Source organism: Etheostoma spectabile, chromosome 4, assembly GCF_008692095.1.
Source record: "Etheostoma spectabile isolate EspeVRDwgs_2016 chromosome 4, UIUC_Espe_1.0, whole genome shotgun sequence".
In the NCBI taxonomy this organism is placed as follows: Eukaryota; Metazoa; Chordata; class Actinopteri; order Perciformes; family Percidae; genus Etheostoma; species Etheostoma spectabile.
The window spans coordinates 35,643,409-35,666,517 of record NC_045736.1 but is presented as its reverse complement, the minus strand read 5'-3'; the positions used below and the strand labels follow the sequence as shown (position 1 = coordinate 35,666,517).

The window sequence follows — 23,109 nt, the reverse complement described above, 5'->3', positions numbered from 1 at the left end:
ATGTTGAATGTTGGCAGGCGACCCCCTCCCCAGGCTTACAGAAATGGTTTAACCCTACCGCTCAGCAGCCAATGGGAGCTTAGGACGCTCACCCATTCAAAATCGAGTAGTGACCAAATGGTTCAAATTCAAATGAAATTAACGGGTAATTACGCATTTACGCATAATTTACGTGTTGTTAACATGTGAAAAATCGACGCGTTGTTACGTGTATTTTAGCGCGTTGTTTGCGCGTTGTTTGCACGTTGTTTTGCTTGTTGTTTACGTGTTGTTCACGTGTTGTTCACGTGTGAGAAATCACGTGTAATTGAACGGTTTGGCTGTCCATACACGATCTGTCATAGTTGTAGCGGTTAGCGCTTTTATTTTGAAGGCACATAAAACGAGAGGCGTGGCGTGAGCGGGGGGCATAGCGTCAGCCGTCGCAGGCCGCATAGATAACAGATCCGGAGCGTCACCTCCTGACAATAATAGGAAATATTATGGAGAGAGATGGCTTACGTTACCCTTCTTGAATATAATTATATAGCAACAGCAGTTTGAAGGTTGGTTAGTTGGTTAGTTATTGATAACAAGATTCTCTATTACAATCAAATACATGTAGAATACTACTGGTTTGGCACCAATGACGCATGTGACGAGTAATGACTCTTCCTTCTTTATAATGTCCCTTGGCTGTTTGTGGTAGCAATGCCCCATGCCCCTTAACTAGCAAGCTAGTTTATTAAAAACACTATTTATTTTCCTTCGTAACGTCTGAAAGAAGAGACTCCCACTGCGGCGGTGGATTTCACTTGAAGGTGAGGCTTTCAGTCTTCTGTAGTTTTCTTTAAATTACGTAAACTAAACGCAATAATCAAGGCTAACACGCACAAGCTAACGAGTCAGTTAGCCGCAGTCAGTCACTAGGACTGTGGTGGTATGTTTTTAAATCACAATCATTACACTGTTCCAAGTTTGGGATGACATTATACTTTATATAGCTGGTTGGTTTAAATGCGACAGGCAACAGTTGGCCTGATGGCGTTTGTTGTGTTATCCGCTGTGGGGGGGAAGTAACTAAGTACATTTAGAATCAGAACTAGCTTTAACGGCCATGTAAGTGGGAACACTTCCATGGAACTTGACCCTGGCTCTTTGCTCTCAAAGTACTTACACAGAAAGAGACATAAACACAAGGACTGTAAAGCTGAACAAGGTAAACGTAACCCTTTGATTACTATGTATAGATGTACCGTTTTGTATTTGCATATATACATATGTATTTTAAAACTCTTCTTAAAACTCATTTCTACACTTTGGCTTTCAACCCAAACTGAGACTTGATCTTATCTGTTTTTATATAGTGTTATTGGGTAGATCTTCACCCCCAGTTTATTATTTTTATGATATTGTGACTGCTATTTTTATCTGTGTTTGCTGCCTTCATGTACAGCACTTTGTTCAGCTATTGCTGATGTGAAAGCGCTTTATAAATAAAGTGATGATGATGATGTATGTACACAAAGCTATTTTATATATGTACATACATCTACCTATACTTTATATTTTTATGTTTTCATATTTGCTCTCAGGACTCCACTCTGCACTAGCTACCTACACTTTATATTATTGTATTTTATTTCCTTATATTTTGTAGTTTTTATATTTCGTGTCAATTCTGTAAAGGGGTTGCTTCAATCTCATTGCACAGGTACTGCACTATAATGACAATATAGACATTCTATCTATCTTTTAGAAACATGCATTATGTATGCATACACGTAAGTACATACACACATGTAAACAGTAATGCAAAAGTTGCAAGTTGTGCTGGAATAAATAAGTAATTATTAATATAAGAGGTTGCTTATGAGGTAGGTGGATATGACAGTACAGTGTGTGCTTGACAGCCATTTACTGGTGTGTGACTGGGTTACTGTGCAGGGATTGGCCCTGACCCCATGGAAAGGTTTGGGTGTTCATCATAGGGACAGTCTGGGAGAAAATAAACCAAAACAAAGCAAGTAGCAGAGAGCAGGAAAAACAGGCCGCCCCCCACAGCGGCATCTTGATCTTCTTTGTAAGGTATTCTGATTAAGTACAGTTTGAAAGTATTTGTACTTTACTTGAGTGTTTTCATTTCATGGAACATTACACATCTAATCCACTACATTTCAGAGGGACATATCTTAACTCCATTACATTTATTTGACACTTATAGTTAACTGGTAGTTCTAAAACCTGCCACGGACTTGTCGCTGCATTGTGGCTTGTTTGAAAATGTACACATTCTGCCTTGACACCTGCTTTCCTGTGAGGTGCTAGTGTCTCGGAGGATCTCGGCCTTGCTGACAAACTCTCGGGTCTTTAGCCTGCAAAGAGATAATAACAGACTCCCGTGTGTCCCTATGTAAAGTGATTAATGGACCTAGCAACAAAAAACTAGTTTTTATCCTTGTTATGCTTCATTAAGTAGGTACAGCTATACTCTCTCATGCTATACAACTGTGTTATTTTTACCTATTCTGACATGGTGTATTTGAATATTTCTGCATTTTGTGGTCCCTAAACAGTCTCGGATTTAGAGCATAAATTGGGTATGACTGACTATAAAGCTGAGGCGCTCGGGGATTCATTAAGTCCAGTTGTATTCATGTGTGATGATAGTAGCCATTTCATTTGTTATATTGTTCCAGTATCGAGGTATTTGGTCAAAAATATCGTGATATTTGATTTTCTCTATATCGCCCAGCCCTAGAGAGAAGTATAAGTACAAGACTACTTCAACAGGTCTGGACCACTTGTAAATTCCTTTTGTAAATGAAAAATGCCACAAATTCTTTGTTTGTATATGTGCCTCTTGCATGAGGCCCATTGTTTCCATGCGAGAGAAAACAGCACATACTGACACTCATAGCAAACTATAATTACATTTTGATTGCATATTAATTAATTACTAACTTACATGACATTACATTTTAATCATGTAAGTTATAATAGCTAGCTGTTTTTTGTGGATGACTTCGTAGGTGAAACCATGCTCCTGGACCCCGAAGCGGCTGAAGATCGACGTGTTTGACCGAGAAGCCGCTGTCGCTACCGCCATCATCGGGACGACGATGAGCGAGCCGTGTATCTACGACAAACTGTCCGAGAGCATCGACATCCTCCGGCAGTCGGGCTACCGCTACGGCATGTCGGAGAGGGAGATCGAGAGGTTCATCAAGCAGGTCCTGGAGACAAACGAGCCCAGGAGAGAGCCTCCCCAGTTCCCCATCCTGAGAGCCACCTTAAAGGTCAGGCCGTCAAATATTACTGCTAATACCCCTAGTCAACAGAACAATGAATCAATGAATCACTGAAGGCCTTTATCACATGAAAGGTCTTAAAATGCAGGTTATTTGGTTGAGAAGAGAAGTTTTGTCTTTAGAAAACACATTTTTCTTGCCTTTTGCAGCAGAAGTGTTGGTTATGTTTATGTTGTCTGTGCAGTTTGTGTTGGCAGTGGGCTTCCTGCTGCTGGTGGTGCTGGCCTTCACATACCCTCAGAGCCCCCCGCAGCTGGGTCTGGTCAACCTGGGCTGTTACAACTGGTCATCCCCCCTCAGCCACGTCCGCCTGCTGTCCCTGCCCATCGCCAAGAAGTACAATCTGCAAGGTGTGAAGCATAGAGAAACACATGTTTCAATGAGGAAATACTGGATGTCTTAATAGTATAGGAGTCAGTCGTTACTCCTGCAAGTAATCACAACTCACGCTTTCCAACGTCCATTTTTGGGATGAATTGGACTTGGAGTTTGTTTCTAGTAAATGTTTATGCGTGTGTGCCCTGCAGGTTTCCATGAATGGTGGAGTGCCGGCTCTCTCAGGCAGAATCTGGTCAACTGTTCGGGCTGTGCAGAGATCTCCTCGGTGCTGGAAGTCCCAGAGAGCCTCAGAGGGACGGTGAATCTGCGACGGGGGCCACAGCTCGTCCTGCTAAAGGTCAGAGGTCAATCTGATGGGCCTCCCCTTCTGACACCCATGGGTGCAAACTTTATAAATGACAAGATTTCTTTTTTAAACAGAAGACTAATATGTAGTAGTAGAAGTAGTAGTAGTAAATGTATTAAACATCAACAGTGCAACAAGTAGTCGTGGGTGTGTGCATGTATGTGTCCACAGTAGGGCTGCTAAATTATGGAAAGAAAATCATAATCACAACAATTTTGGCTATTGAATTCACTATTATTTAACACGATTACTTATTGACTTTTGGAAAGACGTTGCACTTATTCAACATTAAAAACAGTGTAGCAGTTAAACAAATCAACAGTGTACACACCTTGAACTGTGAGATTTCCCTTAATGCTTTAGCTGTTTGAACTTTTGAAATTCCCATTAAAATAAAAAATATATTCAAATTTTAGCTGAGGGAGTTTAGCCTTCATAATGAGCAAAAGTCCACATGTCATTCAGAACACAAGACATAATTAAAATTTACTTGCAAAACGAAATGCGCAAAATTATAGTTTTCTCAATAACGTTGTTTTTGTGGTAGTTGTAGGAGCCAAAATTGAAAATTGCAATCAAAATTTGATTAATTGCAAAGCCCTAGTTCTCAGGCAGTCTGGGACAAAGTCTATGGGGTGGATGGTTAGGACAGGTGGGGGTGGTGAACCAAGGGTGATCATAAAAAAAGAAGAAATAAAATTATAATATTAAAATAACAATGTAATCATATGAATAAACCATATATCAGAAAAGTGTAAATCCTACTGGTTTGTGTTTGTTCCTGCTGGTCTGTGCAGGGTGGGGAGTCCCTCAGTGTCCAGCGGCAGCAGCTGGAGGAGCTCTACCTGGCCCACTCAGGCTCCATGTCCATCCTGCTGGAGGAGGACGACGGTCTGCACAACCACAACCTGGGCCTCCCCCAGGGACCCGCCAACTTCACCCTGCTGTGGTACACATTTAGGTTCAAAGTCCAGTTCACTGGTCCACTCGGTTCTGAGGAACCCAGACCTGACCTGCATCATAATCACAGGGGGAGAATATTTTAGGAACTCAGCAGTCTCTGCAAAAGATGTATGCTGTTAATAATCATAATTATCCCGTGGTCTGGGTGAATCCTTGATTCTGATTGGCTGCAGGGTGTCGTTCGTAGAAGTTGTTATATTGTTTTGGGGACAACAACATGGCTGGATAGCTAGCTTGTCTTGTACCAACTGTACTTAATGTTATTGACTTTGAACCATGCTAGCATAGCGTTAGCTTTCTGGCTTGTAGCTGAGCTGAGCGGACAATAAATATCTCCCGTTGCTAAGGGAGGCAGGTCGTATCTAAGGTCTGTTCTATACCCTGGAGCAGTGAACGTTTGCATTTCATAAGAATCTTATGGGATGGGAATGATTGTTCCAGGTATTAGTCAAACCCTCAGGCGAAGCCAGGGAAACAGAGTTATTGTTTGGAAAAACTTTAGATTTTGATTGTAAAACTAATTAAAATCTAAACTTATGTTTTAAAAATATGTTATCTGGCAAGTGACCATGGTGTAAGCGGGTTAATGCCCTTCGAGGAGTCCATTTTCAGGTGTTAATGAACTTCAGCGGAGGCAACAGTTCACGCCTCGCCGTCGTCCATTGGTTGGTGCAGGAGGTGAAAACTGGACTGAACATTTTGGACCTGTGAATATCTGTCCTTATCTATATTTACCAATAAACTATATGGAGTAAATGTTTGATAACGTTACACAGTGTAGTCTATATTGATGACGTTTAATTTCTGGGATTGTTCCGGTGTTGCCGGATGCCGTTACCTTCCGCTTTCTTTGTGTTGGCGTTCTAACCTCGAGTCTAGTGGATTCTAAAGGACTATGGTTACTCGCTCCTCAGGTCTCTGGAGGGTAAATCCAGACAGCTAGCTAGACTATCTGTCCAATCTGAGGACTATGGTTACCTGGTCCTCAGATCTCTGCAGGGTAAATCCAGACAGCTAGCTAGACTATCTGTCCAATCTGAGGACTATGGTTACCTGCTCCTCAGATCTCTGCAGGGTAAATCCAGACAGCTAGCTAGACTATCTGTCCAATCTGAGGACTATGGTTACCTGGTCCTCAGATCTCTGCAGGGTAAATCCAGACAGCTAGCAAGACTATCTGTCCAATCTGAGTTTTCTCTTGCACGACTGAAACAACTTTTGAACGTACACATGTTCGACCAAAACAAGTTCCGTCCCGAGGCCAATACACCCAGTGGTATTTATTGATTTTTTGGTGTGTGTTGATCGTTGCAGGAGGTTCAGCTCGGGGACCAGGGAGAAGGTTTTGAGGTGGCTCTTCCCGAAGGCGGAGCTCTGCCCCCTGCTGGACAGCGCTGGGACCATCTTGCAGCGCTGCCTGGTCACCCACAGCACAAACTCCCAGAGTAAGGTGAGTTCACATGTCCAGACTGAACAGGAAAACAGGGTTCTTGTTACCGACGGGAGTGATGGACAAAGAACCACGTTGTAATAAACCAAAAATATTGTTTAAAAATATCTCGCTAGATTTAGTGACTTTTCAGACCCTCTTAGCGAATCTTTGTTAAAAAGCAACTAACGCCAATTTAGCAACTTCAGAATGTTGTAGAAGATTTCCACGCATGCTGCTCAGAGTAATCACAGTCCAACAACACAAGGTCTTCCTCTTCCTCTCATCGTGCGCTGTGAGCAGCAAGCCGTCAGCCAACAGAGCCTATAAGCTTTATGCAAATGATACGCAGTTATGTCACCAATATGCAAATGAGCACATTTTAAGACAATACCGTTATGAATATTTTGGTTATTTCAAAATCTGAAATGCCAACAAATCGGCCGATATGTATACATTTAAAAAAACAAAAAACAGAAATGTATTACAAAACATAAACAGATTTCCCTAACATTAGTTATTTGTAGTTATTTATGGGTTCTTACAACAATAATATGCTAATAATTTGTTTTATTGTCACAACAAAACAGAGGAACATCAAAATATATTAAAGGTCTGATAAATAAAATGTATAAAGATACAAACCTAAGATATAAATCTTAGTCCTTTGAACAAAAACACATTAACAAAATCAGTGTTGCCAACAGGGACGTTGTAGAGCGTCCTCTGGTGGACAGACCATGCAACGCTAATGCTCGTAACATGGTTGACAGTCTGTTTTTATTTTTTAAATATTTATTTATCAGAATAATTTATCTGTTTTGAATTTATTTTGATTTATTTTTAAATCGGCCATTATGAATGCTGATACCGATATATCCGATACTAAAAAAATATCGGCCAATATTTCGGTCAGACTCTACTCTGTACCATAGCAAGTTAAATACAGTTCCTATTTCTTCATGCAGTGAAGTTTGATATTGCATTACTACATGGACATAAATCCATACCCTTTTGATGCATGATGTGGGAGCACTATTAGCATTGTTAGCTCGACGCGGCTAGCATTGCACCGCTATTGGCGGAAGAAAAATTTGAGCCATTAAACTGCAACTGATAGACTGTGCACTGTGGCACAATAATGATGTTTCTGTAAATGCAGATCATCAACACATTTTAACAATTAAAATGTGTCCATTAATCGTTTAATCTAATATCATATTGCATACCCCTAAGTGTAGCTCTCCATCACTCGCCACAAAGTAACTCTCAGCCTCTGTTCGAACTTTGACTTGTGTTTCAGGGTGTCGGGGTGTTTGGCTGGCTGGTGGTGGGCGAGGGGCTACCAACAGTTCGAGTTCTACCTGTTCAACGCTGTCAGAAACACTGCAGCTCCTTCAACCTTTGGCTGACACCTGGAGACATGGGTAACACCTGCCGCACCCGTTTTTAAATCCACAAACACATTAGCTGGACAAAACCATAACTTCAGGCAGAACAGACAAACTTTGGTCTGGTGCCCCCACCATAAAAAACTATATCTTAGCCACTGCTTAAACTGTACCTCACAGTCTTTGAAGGGTCTGCATGCTGCATCTGTTCTCCTGATCCCTAAAATCAAACAGTGGAATGAGGCTGCTGAAGCCGCCCGCTCTGCTGAACACGCAGTTGACGGTTGTTCCCTCTGACCTTTTGTAGTGTACGCTGACCCCCGGTACTGGCAGATGGAGCTGTTCCCTGGCCGAGGCCAGAACATCATCTGTGACGGATCTGCCTTTTAAGTCAAGGACAGGATGTGCAAAATGACGGCTGTGAATGTCGAATTTTCAGAGCTCGTCTAAGGCCCCGCCTTTCTAAGGCCCCGCCCACTGATGCCTTAAACCACCCTCCAGGCTTTTTTTTCCTGACGCCCCTATCCGTCCAAAAATCTCCCTAGCGTCCTCAGAGAACTGGAAACCACTGCACAAGGGGAAAAAAAGGGATCCTCCTGCAGGTTTCAAGGGTCGAGGTCAGAGGATTCAGAAATGACTTTTTGACTTTGTCCTCGTGTCTTTAAACTCTCCGCAGGTCTCAGATGTTCTGGATGTGCTGTGCTCGTGCCATAGCTTCAAAACAGATCTCTAGCAATTAATATAAATCCATGAAATCAACGGGTGTGTCTCTGTCAGAAGGTAGTGAATCACTGTGGTTTGCATCGGCATTACACTGGTTCCAGACCTCTGACTCACGACCCACGTCTCTCTGGTGCTGTTCACTCGGTTAAAAACAAACTAGCCAAGCTTTGTAGATGGGATCAAAAATAGGTAAGCCATGTTTTTTTGGCCAGAGGCAGTATAATGAAATGTCTGCAGCTGTACAGGTTGATGTAAGTCGACTTCAAGTCAAAACATTAAAGATAACCCCGGCCCAAACGGCTAACTTAAACTCCAATCAGACTGAAGAATAAGGAGAAGCAACTTTCAGTGGGACTATCAGCTATATCACTATCAAGCTGCAGCTTGCATGGTGCATATTGTTCTTGGATTTAATCAATTTATAACCAGACTTAGTTTAGAGGAACACAGGGAGCTCTGGCTGATAAGTCCATCCAGTCAGTGAGCACTCACTTCTTTTTGCAGTGCATATTGGGAACTTTTGAATGATTTTCGATGTCTAGACTTGCTGGACGTTCACTACCTCCTGTAGTTCTGAGACACACCTGAAGCTTCACAACTCTGCTTTTCATCTGGTTTGCTCCTTGCTGATAAAGGGCCAGTTCACCCAAGTTACAAAAAACACTATCTGTAACTCTAGTGGTATATACAACTCACTGGCAGCATTTTTCATTGGAACTTAATTACCATTCTAACATAAATATTGATTATTTTCTGTTAATTACTATCAAGGCCTGTTTGGTTGTCCACACATTATTAAAAAAGATAGGTTTGTACCTATCAAACTTATTTCTACATGAAAAGAATAACGGATACAAGCATAATGCTACTTCTTGACAACTTCCAGGGTTCTTTTTTAGGTCTTCTACAGAGAAATCACAAATTGTATTTACATTTTTGCCCATTGCTAATCCCCAAATTTGCAAAAATAATTGTGACATTCAAAAGCAGCGTTCTATTTGTTTTAGAGATTTTAAATACCGCTCACTCTGCCAGCTGTAAATTGTACGGACACCACCTGAGAATATAAGTTTTGTTAATTAACCTAACAGCTGAGTAATTTTACCAGCCAAATTAAAGGTTGGAGACTAAACCTTGGGAACACCTTTTGGAGTTTGCAGAGACACTAATAAAGTAAAGAAGAGATAATACTAGAGAGAATATACATTTTTCTGATTTGGGTGAACTCACCCTTTAACAACCAGTTACTACTTTAACCTAAAAGATATTTTAGTTTTGATTGATTTTACAGACAAAGCTGCTTTTCTAATTTGTGGTATTTATTGTTATGATTGTATGTATATACTGTATGTTAAAGCCATTCATATTTTATTAGTAATCTGTTGTAATATTACGAGACTTTGATCACTTGTGATTCACTTGTGAGGAACACCCAAAGCTTCCTTAAGATATATTGGGTTAATAATAATTTCAATGGGTGGGTAAAAAGTCTAAATAATAAATTAGTTTGCCAAAGTTAAGTGCAATCTGACTTTCAGTGTTTAGTAGTCAGTCTCCCTCATTTTGCTTTAGCGTCCCAAAAATCCAAATTTCCCAAACCTCACAGTTTGGGGACACTTGAACAAGAGTTCATCTTTGAAAATGTATGCTTTGGATAGAAATGTCTATGTTTTATGAGAAAATTGAAACTTGATTAAATCTTGCCTCCATCCGTGTGGAATTTTTATTGTTTTTGGTGAAGCACATTGAAGTCCAGTAGTTGAAAATGAGGCGCGTTTGTTTCGCTTAAATGAGTTGTTTTACAACTTACCTCACGAGTGCTTGGTTGGGATCATAGAGAAAAACAAAACTCTCTCAAATTAATTAATTTGTGCTGTTGAATGAATCTTTTCTTTTGATAATCAGAACAATATTGGAGCAGTTAAACAGCCAATAGTGCCAATTCATAAATTAGATTATTTTTGGATTTGATTCTTTTCATGCAGAAATTGTAAACTGGGCAATCATTATTCCAGTTACGTTCAGAGTTTTTATTAATCTATCCGTAATATTTGACCTCAGTATTCTAAAATCATGGCTGCAGCCCACAGCATAAAGGTAAATGAAGTACACAACATCGGAGGAAGCTGAATTCTTTGGTAGATGGACATGGTTTCATTATTTTGCAGTCATGTCACTGCAGCGTGCGTGGTCACGACGCTATTGAGGTGAACAAATGTGACATTAACATAACTGGCAAGTATTCAAAACCACCTCTTGAGTCCCAGAAAATAAATGTGTATGGTAAATAGTGTGTGTTAAATGGAGGTGTTTTTATGTCTGACCTGTTGGAAGCAGCTGATCAGAGAACAGCCGATGACGAAACTGATGGCAGAGGAACCTCGACCTGTTTGCTGTGAGTAAATGTGACACAATTATATTAATAGTTAACAGCACCAGTAATTGAGGTTTGGCCACTTGGGGAGAGCAGAAAGCCCAACCACTGACATTGAGCTGTTAGTCAAATATTCAGTCCCTTTTAGCTCCGTTTGGTCTCCTACTCCTTATAAACTATTTGCCTCCTCCACTGTTTTCACCAGCAAGTCTCCTACTAACCAAAACTAAGAGCTAAAAGAGGCTAAAAGCTTTCTATAGTCAGTTGATCTATTGACCAAAACCAAAATAAAAACATTACTAGTTTTAAATCATGAAGTTTAGGTTTTACTTGGCTGCAGTCAGTCTGAACTAGACAGGGTAACCATAGCTACAACCAAGGAATACATCTTTATTGGTCTTAATAAGGATAATGTACCCACAATACAATGTACAGTAGCTACTCAGGGTTAGAAGTTAAGGTTTGTATCTGATGAAATATTAAAGTTTATTCGTAGATACAGTATGTTCTCAATCAGACAGCAGGTACTGTGGAGTCAATGTACCATCAGAATATACACTGTTAAATAATAAGTCTAAAAACAGTAATTGTTTTGAGGTATCAGCGGTGTGACACCTTAAAATGAAATATGGTTCAATCCAAATAGGAGCAGCAGCTCTGATTGGCCAGCTGTTGTGTGTTGACATCTGACCAATCAGAACACTGCTGCATCTCTGTGGTACTGGACTTTACACCTTGGCCATGTTCAGCCTTAACATAAACAAACAAAAAATAGCAAAATGTTTATTTGGGGTGGCAGTAGCTCCGTCAGTAGGCCTTTCCATGGGCAATCGGGGGGGGGGGCACTTTCCATTAGTGCATGTATAGGTACTGTGTGTAATAACGCGGGACTAATAAAGTATACTATATTATTATTTAAACTGAAACGGTGGTGCTGCTGTGTGTGCAAGCGCGCTCCCTTTTTTACCACGAGTTTACATACATTAGATTAGATTAGATTAGATTCAACTTTGTCATCACACATGTACAGGTACAATGCAACGAAATACAGTTTAGAGAGTTTAGAGAGCCTCTGAGCCGCAGCTAGTGAAAGCGCCGCCACATGCACTCTGAAAAGGATATATGCAGACAGCAGGATAATACAAGACATAATATAATGCACGAGACTACATACATGAAGGAATAATTGGTGTATGGTGTCTGTGGATGTGAGTGCGTAGGAGACACAAACTGTGTGGGTTGTTGAAAAACAGCTCAGTTCAGTCCGGCCTTGACTATGAGTGTGTGTGCGTATGTATGTGAAATGTGAGACAGACTGACTGCACTGTGCAAAACAGCCCAGTTCAGCCCGGCCTTGACCATGGACGTGAGGTGGAAACACAAGAAAGAAAGAAACGAGGCAGTCAGACGGATCGGGGGCTGGTTCGGGGGGGTGGTGTATGGTGTGTGTGTGAGAATGAATTGTGTGTGTAAATGTAGCGCATCAGACTGTCTGTGTTGGTAAAAGTTCAGTCCATCTGCGTGACCTTGGAGAGATAAGCCAGTGCAAGGGAAAGGATAGAATGTCAGCTGCAAGTTGTTTTCCCGCTTCGGGCAGAGAAGGGGGGGGAGGCGGGGGGAAACGTTGATCAATTTCAATCCAAATTTAGGGTGACTCGGTGGAATTTGTACGAATCAATGTCCATCAATCAGTTGTCACCGACCTCAGCGTCATACGAGCATCCATATCACGTAGTGATTTTTGCAGTCCATCTACCTTCTCTGCCAGTCCGGTGGTTACACGAAGCAACTCCACCGACTGGGCCCTGATGTTATCAATCCCCTTCTGCGCTTCCACGGTCCGGTCTGAGATGTTACGAGACAGTTCACCGGACTGGTTAGCCCTTAGATGTAAAACCTTCATCCCCTCAACCACTCCGTGTAGGCACTCTTTAAGTTCCCCAGAAAGCTTGTGGGTGAATTTGCTGGCGGCTGTCTTACCAATTTTCCAATAGGTCAGCGAGACCCCAAGGCCGATGATCAGGAGCCCCACCAACAGAATTCCAATTATCCAAATATCTTCGACATCCTCCACAGTCAGGACATCCAGGCAGACCACCTGCCAATCCCGTGAATAGGAATCGCGAGTGTAGCCTGCAGGGAACGTCCCGCTGGGGCAATGCGGCTCTCCCGGAGAAGCATGTTTAGGTGAAAAAATCTTGTCACTGCTGATTGGGTAACATGGTCATCACACCCACCAAACTAGAGAAAACGACTCAAAGTTCACACTGTTCCGATAAAGTGTCATTCAACCTAGAATCCGTAACAATGTGGATTACGGCGTACACCGTTTTGAGACTGAACAGCCCCTGTTCAGATTTAAGAGAGTGGTCTTAAATGTAAAGGTACTCTGTAGAGATTTTGTTTGGTAGGAGCAATTATGGAACCCACTGCTGTTCTAGGCAAGACCCAACCTACAAAGCAGCCCGATTGGATAAAGTTAGGCATGGACCTTGAATAGTTAAGGTCAGGATAGCTGATTGGTCAGGATATAGGACCTGAACAAATCGGCATCTGTTTCCTATCACTAAGCATGGATGCCAGGCCAAGAGTAGCGCACAAATGCCTTAAAGGCAGTGAAGAAGACTGCTAGCTAGTTAACATGAATAATGCAGGATTCAAAACATTTAGAAAAAAACTTTGTATGTTTTATTAGTAAAAAAATAAATAAATGCATTTAGTATAATTTGTTAGACACGGAATGTTAAAGCAGTAGACAGATAAACTGAGATGAAATAGGCAAACATTAATGAATGAAATATAATAAAAAGTACCATTAATACATAGAATAGTTAAAAGCTTAAAATCCAGTTATTAAAGCATTAGGTAGGCTCTTGGTTTTTGGCATAATTAGGCAAAGATCTCATTATAATCTTTCAGCAGGAATTCAAGTTGTCAGACTTCTGGATTTCCTCTTGTCTCTGTTCTTCAGAGTGGGAGACTTTAGCCAATCACAGGTCATTTCAGAAAGCACGAGCATTCCTATTGGCTGTTCTGCACATGAAATAGCTGTGCAACGGAGAGCTGCCAGAAGAGGTCTCGCTCTATGTCAAATTCTGGCCTTGTTTTGCATTCTGCCCACGGCAGCTTTAATTGTTTGAATGCAGAATAAAGAAATAATAAAATTAGGATTTTTAATGTTTTATTTTTAAATATGTTTTTTTTCCTACCATATGATCCCAGTAGGGTTCTTAGACATGTAAAGGAAGAGCAGGTATAATTTATAACTGAAAGTAAACCACAGTGGATGTTTTAAAATGTAATAGCATCCAGTACATGAAGTGGAGAAAGTCACCGAGAAGGACCGATGCAGTTTGAGCAAAGTGCAAAGCATCATGTTTGGGTTATATATCTTCCCCCTCATATTATCTCCCTAGTCAAATAGTTTGGATTTTAAATGTCCAAGTTTGTTATGTTTACTTAACTAAATTCCACACACCTTAACCATATTGGGGCGAGGCAGAAATCTCCAAACTAGGATGAATAAAACCCAACTATTTGACTACATAGATAATACTAGAGGGGAGAGGATATGTTTTTCGGTGTACTGACCCTTTATGAGCCACCAAACCAGCTTTAAGAGAGCCTTTATAAAAAGCCTTTAGGCATGATAAGAAAGAGTTAAAACTGGTGTAAAAGTGGCCGGGTGCTCTGCAGCTGGTCATGTTCCTCCGGCCAGCAGTGGAGAAGACTCAGAGGCTTCACGTTTGAAATGGGACGCTGCGACGCCATCGTGTGGCCAGTTGTCGTACAGGTGGCTGCTCTGCACATCTGCTTCAGCTCGCAAATTAATTTTCTTCATAAAAAAAGAAACAAACATAATAAAAAGTTACAAAATGTTCTCTGTCAACACAGATCTGAAATAAGAAAATTTGGGGAAATGGTCTCTTGAGATGTTCAGAATGATGTTTTATGATGTCCTTTTGTTGGTGAGTAGCTTTGCATAAAGACTGGAAGCATGGGGAAACAACTAGTTCAAAGTTAAATAAAAAAACAAGATCACTGAAGCCTAATAATTAACATCTTGTTTATTCAGCGCAAAAACAGAAATGTTGAAACACAATCTTAGTTAATTTCTTAATATTAATCCTGTAAAACTGCAATTTGCCACCTCACACTGCAGTTCTTTAAGCAAATTCACAAATGAGATACATGTTTGATTAGTAAGGTGTTAGTTGGTGTATTTTGGAAATTTGGCTTCAATATGACACAGCAGCCAATTATCTTAGCTTAGCATGTTTATTACAAGGGTCTTGTGTCTTGCCCTTATGTTATGGGTTGAGGACCGCAATTTAAAATAAGTCCTGGACTTGTGTTTATATCATTGATTGTACTAGATGTCTTTTCCTGTGTAAGGCATTCTTAATGCGATTAAATAAATCAAATGAAAGCATAAAGTCTGTAAACAGCAAGCCTGGTTCTGTCCAGTCTGTGCTGGAATGTTAAATGTATGGTATTGAAAAAGAAAAAAGAAAACGGCCTTTTATTCTTCCGCGCCAACGATGTTATCAGGGTGCCTGTACGTACGTTGCATACTTGTGACTGCAATTTTTTCAAATTTGGCACAAACAGCCAATTTGACTGGAGAATTAACCAATTCTACTTTGGTGGTCGGAGGTCAACTTCACTGTGGCATAATGTTCTGCAAAACCAAGTCTTCGCTACATAATGTATACTCAGCAAAATCAAAAGTAGGTCTCAGTAGCTGGTGTGGCCACTAGCTCCATAAAGTACTGCAGTACATCTTTGTACATTAGAGCAGCTGTGGCCCAGTGGTAGAGCGGTTGCCTGCCAATCGGAAGGTCGGGGGTTCAATCCCTGGCCCTGAGTGTGAATGCTGTATGATGTAAAAAGTGCTTTGATAGTCGTTAAGACTGGAAAAGCGCTATATAAATACAACACATTTACGTTTGTATTGCCCTGTCTTCATGCCTCCTTGCACCATGCCTAAGACACGTTCACGCATATTAGCAGGGACCCTGGACGTCTTTCTTTTGGTGTTTTTCAAAATTAGTAGAAAGGTCTCTTTACTTTCCTAATTTCCTTAATCACCTGCCGCCTTTAAGCTGTTATTGTCTTTTCAACCATTCAACGGGTGCATGTTTATTCATTGTTCATGGTTCATTGCATGCATAAGCATGAAAAACATTGTTTAAACCCTTTACAATGAAGAACTCTAAAGTTATTTAGATTTTTACAAAAGTATCTTGTAAATACAGTGATCTAAAAAAGGGGCGTTTCTTTCTTTGCTGAGTATATTTTATGTGAGTCTGGACAGACATGGATTTAAACTGTAAATTGACTGGTAACGGAGGCATATAACTGCAAGGTTTCAATTTGTGTAATTATATTTTTAGGCACATTAAGAATGGATGTATTAAGAACTGCATATATGCATACATGTACCAGCATGGCATCCAATTGATTTCTAGTATTGTTGCTTAGGCCCAAAACGTCTCCCTACAGAGAGAACTACAGGCCGAGCCGGTTGAAAGCATTCATGTTAGAGACTTCCTGTTGAATGAAATTTGTTCATACTTCTCTTATAGACTTCCTAATTTTACTGACCCAAATAAATAGGCCAAACAGATCCAAATTAACAAGTCATTTCAAAGTATTTTAAGTGACACTCAAAAAAATATATTCACAGCCTCTCCTTTTCGTACAGAAATACTGGGCCATTGTGTGTCACATGATCCTGCAATATAGTGTGTCCACTACAACACAATGGGGCCTACCCAGCTGTTGCGGATTAGAGGATGGATACCCGACCCGAGCCCGACGGGACCCGACGGTACCCGACGGGCCGGGCCGGGCTCGGTCACATCAGCGCGATAAGGCATTGAACATTTTGAATTTAAAACAGCTTATTATGTAGGTAACCAATGGGCCTGTTTCACCTGATGCAAATGTTCGTTTTTGGGTTAAAATAAATGTCAAATATTACCCTAACATCCGTCTTCCTGTGTGCGGAAATTTGTTAAACTAGCTGTGACAACGAAAGACGTGCGTATTAAGCTACATGTGGCAGCGCAACGATGGAAGATGTTGTTCTGTTAGCTTTGCCCATTTTTGATAGGGCTATGTTAATTGAATTTCAATTGGCTATGATTGGGCCTCTTGTGCACGCCTGTGTTAATGGCGCTTGTTGCCCCGTGTGCATTGATGCGCTCATCTGTTGACATTTCCGAATGCCTTCCTACAATTGCTTAATAAAAGCGGCTTTCCACACAAACAAACGTACATGTGTCATTAGTATGAGAAACAAATGCGATTTTAACTGTGTCGGGCTAGGGTCGGGCTCGGACAGAAATATCTTAATGCCTGTCGGGCTCGGGTCGGGTTCGGTTACTGCTCTGTCGGACGCGGGCCGGGCTCGGACAGAAAAATTCGGCCCGATGCGCACTCTATTGCGGATACAGTGTAAACCCTTAGAGCAGAAGCATAAATTAATTATTTAATTAATAAATTAATGTGGTATTGATTTTCTCATTCAACTTTCTGAAAGCAAGCAAATAAGCAGTTTTTGTTGCAACATCATTCACGGCAAACGGAGCAAAAATGAACCTTTAACAGCAGCTGTGTGGGTGAAAAGATAAGATAGGCTACCTGAAAATCTCTGATGTAGGTGAGGAAGAAGCTGATGAAGGAGAAGGCGAGGGACCATTCAGACACCGTGCTGATAATGTGAGCCGTGTAACCCTGGAAAATACATCCAAACATCAATGTAATGCTGCGAAGAGCAGTGTTACAGACCAAAATGTGCACTTATTTTAATAAGACAATGTTATTGTGTAGCAGCTTGTGTTTAGACAACTTTCTAACATCTGAGAAGATAGAAACTCATGTTTATGTTTGTCATATTTTAGTATCAGTACTTTCTTGGATACCATATCGGCACATAAGTATTGAAAAAAACAAAACAATCTTTGATGCTGCAAAACTGACCGTTTCTCCAGGAGTCCAGTGCAGTTTGCGAGGTACGTCCACTCCCGGCAGACTGCAGTACATGATGACTGACGATACGAACACTGACAGGGGGGGATGCTGTTAAGGATCATAGCTCACTGCTCCAGCACATGGCGTTAATACAGAAAAAATGTGCAGGTAATATTCTGAGTCAGAATATCCAGCATCAACGCTCAGTCCTTGTTGCAGCAGGTGCAGGTTGAACCCTAAACTGCAGCCCTTTGCTGCGTGTCATTCCCCGTCTCACATCTTCAGCTGTCCTATATAATAATAAAGGCCTAGACACTGGCCACTGAGCCAGACCAGAATCGGTCAAAGTTTTTCTTTCACTATGTTCAGAAGATTGTGGTGTCCGGTGACATTACCGCACAAAAACTTGAGTAAACATAATGACCTTTCTGAAGAGTCCATCTTGGTCTCCGTGTCCAGGCTTGTAACATGTGGACGCGCCAACAGTTTTGTTGTCATTGCTTAGAATTTCTCATGGGGGCGGAAGAAACTACCCACACTAGCTTTAAGTTACTGGTTACTGTACTTGTGGTGGAAAAGGCCTATATCAATATCTCTACCTTCTACTGCAGATAGAACACCAGATGGTCTGTTAACACAGAACCATCTGAAAAGATGCCGTTGGAAACTGTTTGGGAAAGGGTAGGCACTTTTAATAAAAATGCCTTGCAGGTGATTGGATGAAATATCTGTCTATCACATCCGTCATTAACGTTTTGACTGAAGAGTGGCGGCCGTCACTCAAACACACACGGCTGTGACTGGCAGTGGCTCCTCACTGGACGCTGATTGGTTCGTTCTACTGCTATGGGACACAAACGCATTACTTGAAGCCTGACAAGATGGATTTCCGTGTGTGATTCTTGTGTGATCTCATAGTATTGCAAGAAAGTAGCTGCTGTGCAAGGTAAGTGCAAGTAGAGGCCTTCCATTGATTTAATGATACCAACATTTAAATGTTATTGCGTGTATGGTATATACATGTATATTGCAGGATACAGCACCGTGTTAGTGGCAGCCAGCAACTCTACTTGCTCTCTTATTTTTAATAATTTCCCTCAGGATAAATGAAGATCGATCTTATATAAAAGAACATCAATACTAACACAGCTTTTCCTAAAGTTTTACCACAACTTAACTGCACTCACCAACCAAACAGTACATACATTATAACACTTGTCCCTGTGTCACTTTTTTTTTTTAATGACGTGTGTAAAAAAGAAAAGAAAAACGTTCTAGTTTGTAAAACCCAATGTAAACAAAAGGTAAAACCTAGAACCAACGTCACACAGGTTTTTAAAGGTTCAGGTTACAAGAAGCCCCGGGGTTGGTACATTACCATAGAGGGAAAGAATCCGGTTCTAGACATACCTTGTGGCACACAAGTACACCTGGGAGTCCACGTGCATATTTACACTAACTTTGTACACAGTTGGTTAAAATCAAACCTTCAGAACTGGTTGGACTTTGACGATAATAATAATGAAAACAATTCTCATTGTGTAATTATGGTCTCACTACAACTCTTACTGACTGCAGCGTTAGTCCGCTCTGGGCTCCCAGCTGTCACCCTGTCAAAGGATACTGCTGATGATGCTGCTCATGGTCCAGAGTCCGACGCCGAGCCGGACCAGGAAAGTGGTCCTGCTGTGGACGTGAGGATGCATGTGGAGCGAGAGCAGCGTCTGAACCAATATGTAGAGAGCCCCAATCCCGAAAGTCAGCACCGCCCCAACCAAGTGCATGGAGAACAGCGTGGTCTTCTGCTCTGACACACACACATACTCACTGTTGAAACGTTCAATGTACAGATGGGACCTGATTTAGGACCAGCAGCACTCACCTGGAAGTTTGCGACCACGCACATACCAAAAGAGCTGATCAAGCCGAGCAGCAGCCCGAAGCGGTTCAGTCTGTGCAGTTTGAACTCGTCTTCACCTGTCAGAGCCTCCACCTGTTTGTAACGCACGTACACCGTGGCTATCCCTGCAAACACACACAGACACACAAGATGGGGACTCGAGTCTGAGACTCGGACTAAAGTCGCACTAACAGCTGACTTCAGACATGACTTGCGACTTGACCCAAAAGACTTCAGACGTGATTCGGACTCGAGCTTTGAAACTCGTCGACAACTTGTTATCATGCAATTTTTGCTTTTTAAATCTAACTTCATTCATGTATTTATATTTTCTTTTATTGGCACATATGCGTTGGGGAAATGTATACGACGAGCTGCATGTCCCCTGCAGGTTTTGTTTTGTTTGATATGTCTATAACTATGAATGAGACTAAATGTAGTTTCACATAGAGTGTGTGTGTGTGTGTGTGTGTGTGTGTGTGTGTGTGTGTGTGTGTGTGTGTGCTGTGGTGTGTGTTTGTTAGTGTGTATGCGTGTTTTACCTAAAAAGGCTGACACATCCAGCATTATGCCAAACACACACCTCTCTGGTGCCATCGTTCCTGTGTCACTGCAACACACAACAAAGTTCACTGAAGAGAACTTGGATTTATTTTGCTAAAAATATCAATAAAAAGATTTTTTAAAAAATCAATAAAAATAAGTTTCCGCTACATTTCCATGATGACATTTGAAAAATAAAAAATAAATGTCATATTACAAATTTGTTCATTATAAGGAGTGTGGGCCAAATTAATTCAACATATGTGAACTAATGTGTGTGTGTGTGTGTGTGTGTGTGTGTGTGCGTGTGTGTCCAGATTCAGACCTGATGTAAGGCACCAGAGGATCCACGTGTTTCAGCGACACCGCTGTGATGTAAGCGAAGACAAAGGACGCTGCTGTCCAGACAACCAGCGCCGCAGGCAGGAAGGACAGACCCTGCTGGAACCACCACATGGTCTCCTCACTGTGTGTCCTGTACAAAACACACAACGCTTATACACACATTGATATACACACAGAAGACATCATCCCCCTACCGTCTCATTGTCTTCTTGAGTATGTGCAATAAAAATAAAAAATAAATAAAGACAAAATTAAAGTCCAACTAGGAAAATGAAAATGAAGCTACCCCTTTACAGTGTCAACATGAAATATAAAAATATAAAGTATAGGTAGTGCAGAGAAAAAAGAGAGGGGGGGGGGGGGGCAAGTGCACAGTCCTGAGAGCAACTATAAACATACATATATATATATTTTATATATATATATATATATATATATATATATATATATATATATATATATATATATGACTAATCAACAAACTGAATTCCATTTAAATCAATTTTTCATAGGTTTAAGTCGCTTATCAAAAAATCTATCCATTGACTAGCTGCTGTTTCTCTATAGTGATAATGTGCTGCTTTTCTGTGTTTTATAACACTGTAAACTGAATATTTTTCTGGTAAACTAACTGACTATTTTTGCAATCACAATTTGTCATAATACTACTATGGAGGCCTCATTTTTGGTAAAATACTGTATGTGACTTCAATAAAAACATATGTGGTGGCAACCACATAACCTGTATATCCTGCACTTGCGGCTATTGCACTTCTGGTTAGACCTAAGATGCATTTCGTTGCCTTGTACCTGTCCTTGTGTAATGACACTAAAGTTGAATCTAATCTAATCTAATCTAATCTAATCTAACATGGTTTCTACTGAGATCACAGAATCTGATGGGTCACCTAAAAAGGTGCAACACCGGTCAAAATAACTGTACTGAGCATTTGAATATCCTAATCTGTCACAGAAGTATAAACACCAGTTATTAGAGACTGAGTAAAACTCGGACAGATAATAGATACTACTTCATTCATTTGGGAACTGTTTATGGGACTTCCTGAGAGGCTAAATTAATCTCAAATGAGCCTAGAAAGAAGCTCCTCCATCCAGGTTCACCTGGGACTTGTTACCTAAAACGTAAAGTGATGTATAGGGTTTTAGAGTGTAAAAACAGCTTAGAAAAGTCACCGTATTCTCCCTGAGGAACTGAAACAAAAAAGTCAGACAAAGGTCTGTAAAATTAGCTGTTGTCGCTGTTATTCTCGTTAATAGGGAACGAATGCCCCACAAACCAAACCCCATTTTAAAAAACGCAGTTTACGGTTTTTCAAAAAACAGCTTGCACGTCTCGCAAAATATAATATATTCACTTTTACTTTACTAGAGAATACATCCGAAACCAAACACTGAATGTACAAGCACGCCTTTAACGTTACACATAACGTTAGCTACAGTATCATTGAGCTAAAACCGGTCAATGAATACGCAATAACGTTAGCTACCTTTGTACAAATTTCAAATCACAAAGATTATGGCTAGCAGCTAGCTAGCTAACGTTAGCTACGGCCACTAACCTTCACCGACCAACATTAACGTTAACGATACATATAAAGGTTTTGGATATTGTTTATGTTGGTTGGACCATATGGTTAAGTTACAATGAGGAAGTAGCATCATGTGAACCAGGTACACTGACATAAAGTCGGGTAACAAACGTAATTGCACTCACGTTATTCGAAACCTCCGGCGACCCCAATCTTCCTGCTCCAGAAAACCCTTTAATCACTTATTTTCAAACCGGACTCTGGTGTTCAGACCTCTGTCGAACGTCAGCAATCCTCGGTAGAACGCAGGGGTCGTGAGGCACACTTTGACTTTAAAAAAAAAAAAAAAATGTTTAAAAGTTGTCACAGCCTCGTCGTCCAGTTAAGAGTGAAGCGCGCATGCGCTGCCGGTCAAAAACAAAACAAATGTGTGGGTCCTTTAGTGGTTCCCAAATTGGGGTCCGGGGACTTGCTGGGGTCCTCAAGGGCCGTTAGAGTCACCGCGAGCTATGCGAGCGAGGTGCTCCCTTTCATACAGTGGTAATCCATATGTCCGTGCGACGCTTCTGTCAGGCCGCGCTCCACTTTATTCCTATAGGTGACGTCAAGCGACTTCGGGAGCACTGTTCCCTGGTGGCTGAAACGGGTAACTGCATTGTTTCAAAAATTAGTAAAATACTGTAATTACACCTGGCATGACCAGATAGTTTATAAATATTTGAAATAACAGAAAACAACTAAATAGTGGTAGATAATACATCTAATTTCATGTATTGCTTTAGTAAAAAAAAACACGCCTTCATACACTGTGGCCGAGCCACAGCTGCCCTCGCCATTAGTAATTAAATCTAAACAGCTGATCGCTTGGTTATGACACAATCATTAGCCTATTTTTACAAAAACATCTGCTACGGAGCCATAACGTAAGCTACAAGGTA

General features: G+C 41.0%; 2 protein-coding genes across 3 annotated transcripts; one reads left to right on the top strand and one right to left on the bottom strand.

Moving 5' to 3' along the window:
• Positions 1–423: 423 nt before the first annotated feature.
• On the top strand, positions 424–10,182 carry c4h6orf89 (chromosome 4 C6orf89 homolog). 2 transcript variants are annotated; one of them, XM_032513931.1, is made up of 8 exons: positions 424–800; positions 3,012–3,278; positions 3,475–3,640; positions 3,818–3,966; positions 4,773–4,924; positions 6,253–6,388; positions 7,671–7,794; positions 8,066–10,182. In XM_032513931.1, exons 2-8 carry the CDS (start codon positions 3,102–3,104, stop codon positions 8,146–8,148), a joined length of 987 nt encoding a protein of 328 aa, XP_032369822.1. In that variant the 5' UTR covers positions 424–800; positions 3,012–3,101; the 3' UTR covers positions 8,149–10,182. The 2 variants fall into 2 exon arrangements, with proteins under 2 accessions (XP_032369822.1, XP_032369823.1); XM_032513932.1 differs by having other exon boundaries at positions 440–545.
• Positions 10,183–13,959: 3,777 nt separating this feature from the next.
• Positions 13,960–22,628, bottom strand: dram2b (DNA-damage regulated autophagy modulator 2b). The gene is made up of 8 exons (XM_032514738.1): positions 22,357–22,628; positions 20,602–20,751; positions 20,276–20,343; positions 19,716–19,858; positions 19,458–19,635; positions 17,843–17,925; positions 17,504–17,596; positions 13,960–14,690 (listed from the first exon to the last, which is right to left on the bottom strand). The coding sequence occupies exons 2-8, from the start codon at positions 20,730–20,732 to the stop codon at positions 14,556–14,558; spliced, it is 831 nt and encodes a 276-aa protein (XP_032370629.1). The 5' UTR covers positions 20,733–20,751; positions 22,357–22,628; the 3' UTR covers positions 13,960–14,555.
• Positions 22,629–23,109: the final 481 nt, after the last annotated feature.

Bases quoted from the DNA above. Each gene is read 5' to 3' on its own strand.
- dram2b (XM_032514738.1), bottom strand. From the start codon at position 20,732: ATGTGGTGGTTCCAGCAGGGTCTGTCCTTCCTGCCTGCGGCGCTGGTT. The intron at 20,344-20,601 runs GTCTGAATCTGG...TGTGTGTTGCAG, and splicing joins CCTCTGGTGCCTTACATCAG to TGACACAGGAACGATGGCAC. The intron at 17,597-17,842 runs GTCAGTTTTGCA...TGTATTTTCCAG, and splicing joins ACTGGACTCCTGGAGAAACG to GGTTACACGGCTCACATTAT.
- c4h6orf89 (XM_032513931.1), top strand. From the start codon at position 3,102: ATGAGCGAGCCGTGTATCTACGACAAACTGTCCGAGAGCATCGACATC. The intron at 3,967-4,772 runs GTCAGAGGTCAA...TGGTCTGTGCAG, and splicing joins CACAGCTCGTCCTGCTAAAG to GGTGGGGAGTCCCTCAGTGT. The intron at 4,925-6,252 runs GTACACATTTAG...TGATCGTTGCAG, and splicing joins GCCAACTTCACCCTGCTGTG to GAGGTTCAGCTCGGGGACCA.